This window comes from Vollenhovia emeryi, unplaced genomic scaffold (assembly GCF_000949405.1).
Source record: "Vollenhovia emeryi isolate VEMERY1.0 unplaced genomic scaffold, V.emery_V1.0 DF939120.1, whole genome shotgun sequence".
Classification (NCBI taxonomy): Eukaryota; Metazoa; Arthropoda; class Insecta; order Hymenoptera; family Formicidae; genus Vollenhovia; species Vollenhovia emeryi.
Genome location: NW_011967246.1, coordinates 2,647,432 through 2,655,840, shown reverse-complemented (window position 1 = coordinate 2,655,840; position 8,409 = coordinate 2,647,432). Strand labels below are relative to the sequence as shown.

General features: G+C 45.9%; 1 protein-coding gene across 1 annotated transcript in view; it reads right to left on the bottom strand.

Moving 5' to 3' along the window:
* Window positions 1–863: 863 nt before the first annotated feature.
* The window catches only part of LOC105570558, a 41,160-nt gene continuing 33,614 nt past the window's right edge, over window positions 864–8,409 (bottom strand). The window contains exons 2-4 of the mRNA XM_012027851.1: window positions 3,429–3,689; window positions 2,883–3,112; window positions 864–1,961 (exon numbers count right to left, since the gene is read on the bottom strand). Coding sequence (XP_011883241.1) covers window positions 1,620–1,961; window positions 2,883–3,112; window positions 3,429–3,689 — 833 coding nt within the window. The 3' untranslated portion in view covers window positions 864–1,619. The remainder of the gene's footprint in view (window positions 1,962–2,882; window positions 3,113–3,428; window positions 3,690–8,409) is intronic.

Sequence of the window (8,409 nt, the reverse complement as noted above, 5' to 3'; positions counted from 1 at the left end):
CATGGACGTTCGATTTTTTCGCGAAAAAAAAATCCGATCCTACAAGTTCTTATTACAAAAATATCGGGATGAAGCGGTGTCTCTCGCAAGCCCCGCGGGGGCCGAGAGTGGAAAAGCGGTGCGGAGGGAGTTGCGGAAAGCCCTCTCGTGTGGCGAGACTAAATTGAGGATTTCATCGAAGGCGCTCGTAATCAGTAAGCAGGCATGGAGTCGTAAGATAGACTTACCTGAGCCGACGGAAAATGTCATTATCAGGCTCGGTGTCTCGTGAAACCGATTCGAATCGGCGCTCGTTACGCCGCCCGGCCCCGGACGGATACTCGACCCCGTTGAAAGGATCTCGAGGGCGTCCTTTCAGACCAGCGATCCTTAATTAATCTGGAAATCGAATCAAGGAGAGGAAGGCGAGTCACACAGAGTCGGCGCGCCGATAGATCGGATCGAGGGGGGCGAGGGAGGATCCGTTTGGTGAATCCGAGACGGTTTATGTGACCGCCCTACTCTTTCGATGGTTTCCTCGGCGCGATCGTCCCCTCCGCTAATTTCTCCGTTTATTGTTTACCCCCGTCCCCCGACTCCCCTTTGACGTCTTTAACTGCTCTTATCTCGCCGGCCTTTGTTACTTACGCAAATTATGTATATATCGAGTCGCGACCGGCTGTCCTCCATTGTACAAACGCCGGCAAAGGAAACGCCGTCGAAAGCCTCGGATAGCTGCCGTGGCCCCTGCTGTGCGTATCGATTTATTCCTTAGTGCGATAACGATCGGTTGATCATTTATACACGCGGCACAACTGACGTGCGGCAAAATCGTTACGCTAAAGGGGATGTCTGGTTCGCGAGAAAGGTACCCAGCAGGTTGATTAAATTACTTTATTACTGCAATCGCTTCGACGATAACGACGACACTTGGGATCGTGTAAAATTGCAGAAACAAAAGCGCCGTGTCCCACACGTATCGCAGAGCTCTCGTCTGCCTCGCTGAGGAAGATCGGATGTGGAGAATATAGTCGAATTAACCACATACTTATGCTACGTACGCCGGGGCCGTACTTAGGATTACGAACCCGTATACACTTATGTTTCTTAAACGATATTTTCTGGTCTGACGAGTGATAGATAATGTATTTCTCGGACGCGACGTCCCCAGCCGCCGGAGCTGTCCACCTCCCGAAAGAGCCGCTCGCGCGCTTAGATCTCCACGTTACTTTCATCGTGTTCTCCAACATCCTCCAACGGTCCTTCCGTCCGGTTAATTATACACGACAATTTGTAATGCTAATTCACAATTATACACTATGTACAATCGTCGTGCGCCCGCCGTTTTCCGACCTACTTTACGCAGAGCTGTATTGCTATCTCCGACTTACATATACGATATACGGGGCGTTCTAAACACTGTGTGTACGCGTGCGAGCGAACGTGTACGGATTCGCGAATTCGGGACGCGCCGGAGTGTGCGTCGTGCACTCGATTGACACGTAGAGAAAAGCCGATGATGGCCCGCCGACGTTTTCCTGACGGTCGCGCGAGAACGCGTAAAGACGTGTACACTAATTGGCATTAGCACGTTTTAAGGGTGTCGGCGCCGCGGATTCCCCAGCGTTTGTCGATCGACATTAAACGCACGGAGGTCTGAGGCTGTTGTAGTGAATCGCGTGGATCACGGTCATCGTCCAGCAAGTTAGAATCGGGTAGAGCCCGACGTTCGACCTGGAGCCTGACTTGGGGGGTTCCTGGGCGAGACGCTGGTTGCTGGCGGCGAGAGTGGCGAACTCCAATGTCCTGAGAGGCTGGTCGTTGGCGATTCCCGGTAGCGTCGACTGGCAGATCAGAGTCAGACTGCCGCTGGAAAAGTGATGCCGTTCCAGGCGCATCGTCAGGCCCAGCCGCGTCGTTGACAGCAGCAGTCCGTCCAGGTTGCCAATTCCCTGCAGGTCTTTAGTCAAGGCTCTGTTCACCTGTTGAGAATCGACCGCCGAGTTTAAAAACCACCGCAATTTGCCAAGTCCACATTTCAACTTTAGCGGCGGCGGGATTGGTGCCGTAGCCGCGCGTTACCGAGACATTTAATATGAGAAATTAAAAGAGATTGCGTAGGAAGATCTAATTTCGTGAATGTAAACGAGTCTCCCGAGTGAACGAGACGGCGTCGTTTATTATATTAATTTCGTCTGAATTGTACGATTTTTGTCATACGAACGGCATAGTCTCGCCAGAGCCGCATATCCCCGTCGCGAGTTTATTCTTTCGAGGAATTAATTTGCGGCTCGCAGCTCTGTATTTATTGAGACTTGAACGCGCGGCCGGTTAACCGGCGAAATAAAAATGCCCACGCGAACCGGCCTCGCTTGACAAATTGTCGTTGAATAAACCGGGTAGTACCTCCTCGCGAATGACGTGCGCAGCGTAGCATTGAATAATGGGAGTTATGTGGCTCCTAGTTCACCATGCCCGCTTAACAGCCTGCGGAAGCGAGCTTTGGATTACGTTGCGCGATTAATTACGAAATTTTCGCTCGTTTCGTGTCTGCCGGCGCTATAGGGACGCCCTAAGGTAGTTGGATAATATCCCGCGGATGAATATCCCTCCGATCAATCTTAATAAAAATCCACCAACAAGTCTTTCAGCGTCGAAGAACCGAGGACGTCTAACGCTGAGAACTGGAAAACTCTGCGTCTGATTGATTGACGATTGTTTCGGGCAAATAGAAAGCTGTTCTGTGCCGAACGCAAACGACTCACAGTGCGAGCGAAAGTTTAAGAACTTCCGATACGCGGAGTCTCGGAAGATCGTCCTCGTTCGTTCTCTTCGAACTCGCGCGCGAACCCTCGAAAATTTAACTGACGGCACCCTCTCGCCGACGAACCTCGCCGACTCACCTCTTTATCGTTCAAGATGAACGTTAAAACTGCCGGGGGGAAACTCAACCCCGATGTGCACTCCGCTTGGAGGATCTCGCCGATTTCGTAAGAAGGTCGCACCCCTTCAAGTATCGGAGCACTGTTAGGCGGTACAGCCACACTCATGTTCGCCTCTCTGTAATCTGTCTCAAAACTCGGCGATTCGGATGACACTTCGCAGCCGTAAGACCCTGCCAAGTCGACCTTACCTGATATCAAGTTGGAGAAAAGAAGCAAGATATAAGCTTAATGAGGAAGAAACTTTCGTTTGATAAATTTTAATAAGTGATTATAGTAAAACAAACTATGATTCTTCCGAGAACCGAATTATCATCTTTGAGTCTTCAACGAAATTATTAAACTTTCGACATCAGCTTTAGTTTCTTACACTCTACATTTTGAAATGTTGTTTCGCTACAACAACTGATTGAAATTATATATGAGAGACTGATATTTTACACAAGAAACGTAACAAAACGGATGTTGCAATGCCCGTTTGTGAATCAATGAATCGATGTCGCGCACCTTTATTCGTGTTCGGGCCCAGAAGTGTCACTTGCTTGCTGTCACTCTGGCTGAGGTCGATGTACAGCCCGCTGATATTTTGAGGTCGCTTGGGTGTCGGTGACTTCGGCATGAATCTGAAGATCTCCTGGCCGTCTTTGTTCCACGTTACCGAGTACAGTTCCTTGTTATCGAGATCGTACTCGCATCTGAGTACCACTCTGTCCAATCTTGGATCAGCGATACTGGGTACCTCCAGCTTTCGTATCACCAATCCGGTACCTACGTAACAAAAAGCATCAACGATTCCCGTAAACGTTTCTGTACACGTTTAAATATGTACTATCGTAATAACATAAACTGCGCTCTCTGGAAATCAGTGGATTATCACTGAAAACAGCGAATATTTCTCTGATTCACTGAATAATTAAGTGTTATACTTGTTACCGTTTTCAGTGCTGTTATCAATAATATTTCAAACGTTCTTGCAAATATAAATTCTTAAATAAAGGTAAAATAATTGTACCGAAAAGAGGGTCAATACTCTTAAATCTGACATTTATTATCGAGGATCATCCTGAATTAACATTGAAAAGGTTTAGCCATCGCTCATTGTTTATTAAAAAATTATTAACGTTGTACTCTTCGTGCGTGCTAATGTGTGCACTTTATTTTCTCTATATCTTTATTTGTTTTGGTAGGCTTCAAAACAACGGTATTGTTGGTTCCTTGCCATTTCCACGCACGTATTGGTCTTTTGTTACTTTATTTATGTTCATTCACTTGTAACTTGTTTATCGTAAATTGCAATAAATTTATTATTATTACAGACGACGAAATTTCCCACTTTATTTCTTACGCTATATTTTCCCACACCGAAATAGATCCTAGAACTTAACTCATTTATGTGCCGTACGACGATGCAATGGAACACAATTCAAATAATTTAATCGGCTGGCAATTATACAAAAATTAAAAAATTAACCTGACTCGTTGAAATCTCGACTCCCGAAAGGTCTCGGAAAATACAGTGGAAAATTCCCCCCCCCCCCTCTCTTTCTCTCTCTCTCTCGACCGCGCAATGGAAATCTCAGCGGGAAATGGCTCCGCGATAGTTGACATGCGCGTATTAATTTATTTAGCGTGCATCCGCAGAGCGAACGGCACAAATACAGCGGTAATTAAAAATATTCGATCAACCGAACGCAATTGAGTACTCCAAAGCGGCCTGAAATTTAAAGTGGTCGTGAGAGCCAATTATTATCGTGCAAACCTCTTCAGAATGCAAACAAAAAATTCATCCGTATCCATTCTCCCGTCCGATTATGTGTATACGGTTTGCAAAGGTTCGCGGGGAAAATTTTGTGCGCTAAATCATGCACGCGGTGGCGCCGTACGTCGTCATTCTACGCAATCGAAACCTCGATAACGAAACAGTGCCGTAAGAGTGCCATTTTTCCGAGGGAAGCTCAAATTTTTACCGCCAATTTTTACCATCCCATTCCAAATGAACGACAGTTGTTTTTCCAGGGGCAGTTTTTTTTTTCATTTACGATTGTATTTTTTGCACGCGCGCGGCCCGTCTGACGTAAAATTCGTAATCATTGGAAACAGCGCGCTGTTACATTTATGTTGCGCGATAACTCGCCTGCAAGAAAGTAGATACGGGTTCGAAGTTATTTTCTCTCGTGACCTCGTTCAAGATTCATTATCAAGCTATCCGTTGTATCATGTCACTATTCCGTTATGGATTGCTAATATATTATTTACTATCTGTGTCCCGCGTGTATTGGCATTATATTTATTTTTTATTTCGATTTATTGTTCGAAACTGCAGGACAGTTTTGCTATTATATCAAAAAAACGTAGTAAATAAAACGACGACGGTAAGATATATACGAACGGAGAGAGCGGTTTTTGTTTTAAATTTACACACCGGTTTATTTAAAGGCAACGTCATTAGCGAACTATCGAAGGACGGGAAATTAGAAGAACAAAATCGGCGGACAGTTGTTTTCTTCTCGCGCGCGTGTCAACACGCGCGGGGCCTGTGGTTACACAGTCGCCGCAGTATTTATCGATTTATTTTGAGTATCCTATTTTGATAACACTCAATTTTATGACACATCGATGTTTTACGTCGCTTCGAATATCGTTACGTATTTTTCTGTTAAACAAGCCGGGCCCGCAAAACCAATATGCGTCGAAATTTTATGTCGAGCGATATTTTACGTTTATCCGGTGATACCCCTGCAGCTACACCCCGGTAAGTTTCCATTAATTTATGCGCCGGACGCTGACGGTCCCGTTCCTTCGCGTATACATTCGCGGCGTGGCTGTTGCTTTTTTCTTCTCTTCCCAGCCGAAAGTTCCTGTCTGGTTAACAAGTGGTTTCGCGGCGGTTTGACCATTCGCCTCGCAGAACAATAACGAGTCTTTTTAAATAATTCGCTGGCTTTTCAGGGCTTTGTGTTACAGTAAGCAGTAGTTAACTGGGAACACAATAGAGCCACGCGGACCCCTTTGACCCTGTCCTGTTAGTCTGCGGGGCCGGTCGGGCGCCGAAGCACGGCTGCTTTCGTAGTGCAAACTCCAGGACGAAACCGCGGGGCTCCTCGCTTCTTTCCCGCGCGTGCCTCCGATACGAAGTATTCGCCTCGCATTGAGCACATTGTACGGTATTGGGATACGAATGTTCCCCGACGTGCTTTCCATTCCGAAGGCATAAATATTGAACAGCGCGTCGATTGCGCGGATGCGCGCAATTGCGAGTACGTTAATGACCAACGGGTAAACTGGCACGAATCAGCGTACAGACGTACGCGAAGGTGCGTCTTATCTCTCGTAGATACGTTTCCCACCCTTTCAGAAAGGACCTCGGATAACAAGACAAAAAGTATCTTAGACACACTTCAACTTGTCGCAACGTCTTCAGAATAAATCAACAATTCCTATTCTCGTCACTCGAATTAATAAGACTGACTTATCGTACCGAGACAAGGGTGAAACATATAAACTTAAGCTCACATGTGTATCCTTGCGTTTAAAATCAATCGTCTCCCGGCATGTCACAACGCATTTGAGAATCGATCGAACGTTTTAAGAATTGATTAAAGTATTCCCTTTCTCCGTGGTAAATATGATTGTCATCTAATTGACGATCATTTCAAACGACGTTTAATTTATACATGACAATTTAATCCTATTATACGACAGATCGAAGTTGTAATAGAACGTAATCCGGAAATCTTCTCCGTGGCGAAATGGTTAATTTGTCGTGTATAAATTAAACGGTCGTCAAAAATAATCGTTAATTTTGGACTGATTGCCCGTGTTGCAGGATGGGACAATGATACGGAATGAGGCGATCGAGTGCTGATCCAGCGTTGGCTAATTCGGATTGTCGGACTGCCGGCTGACTCGCGTGTTCGGGAGGCGCGGTATCACGGCGCACAATCAAGCGGTTCGCAGTCGTCTCCTCGAGTCGCCGCTTTATTTTTTTCTACGTTCGCGTACACGCGGGCCTCTCCCGCGAGCCAATTAAACCGGCAATTAGCTTAATAATTAGCGATTTAATTAATATGCCACGCGACAGGACGGACGGACGGGTCGGCCCGCAAGACAATGGCCGTGCAAGCCCATTTCGAGGTCGACGCACCGTCGAGGGCCGTCGACTCGCGCACCCTGATTAAAGACTCCCACGCGTATCGGGGAATCCCGAAGGATCAGAGCGGCGGGATTCCTTTGAAGTTCGAGGATTGATTCGCCCCCGTCGCGGGCTCGAATACGACGAATGCGAACAGGACACGGGGCTTCCTTATTCGCCGCGCCGCTGATCAAATGCAAAGCCGATACTTTGAATTTTATTCCACGCCGTATCTGGCAAGGGTCTAATTTTACCTCTCTCTGGCTCGTCCTCTCTCCCCCCCCCCCCTCTCTCCCTCCCTCTTCCTTTCACATGATTTCATCATCACGCACTGATTATTCGAGACGAATTATTTCACCGTAATAATCTGCTCACTTTACTCACTTTACCCGATTCTTAGACTCTGATAAATATCACACGAAAGAGTTACATTGTTTTACACTTTTCATACATATCACTTTTAGTCCGGGGTAGATACCGTATTTCAGAATTTATTTAATACATTTTGAAATAAATTTGTAAAATAAGCATATCTATTTTTCAAATGTATATTTTTTTTAGTACAAATAAACATACAAGCTAGCATTCTGTTTTACAATCGAGCGCGTAAAACGTGTGTATCCTTTTATATTAAATAAATTTCATGAAAATCGAGTTTTCGCGCGTTTATCGTTTTACGTACAATAACGTCGCAATTTTCCGAATATTGCGCGGGGCAAAGCTAAAGACGGGGGGGGGGGGGAGAGAGGTCGGTGATTTATTATGAATAATTTATGATTCGGGAATGCTATTTATTTCCCGTTTGATATTATTTCTCAGTATGCGCGCCTTCTCGCCCGCAGCTGTGCGGGCTTACAATTCAGGCTTACGGGCGCAACAGCTCCCGATGCATCGAACGCGGCCAAGTTTTCCTTATTCATTGCACGGTTGATCAAATGCAAAGCCGATACCTCGAGTTTCATTCCATTCCGCGCGTTTTACACCGCGCGGCGAATAAAAAGTTTCGACGATTCATCGTCTCCCGTTTCTTCGTAAGCAACGCTGAAAATCACATCTGTCCTTTAGGACTTGGCACAGCTCATTGACGGCGTTACGTAAACTTTTCATCAAGAATATATATTTCAAAGAATAACAGCCGGAGAAAGCGAGTGGACATAAATCCGTACATTAAATCGACAAACGGCATTTATATAACGTTACTGACAGGTGACTCGTAAAATGTGCGCGTACTGCGAAACAATGTTTTTAACAAAAATCACAGTAAGTCAGAGCCAAGAGAGTCAAAGTAAATAAAGTAATAGACTTAACGTCGCACAGAACAATAGAAACGGCGATATCTTTAAATATAGGGGAACC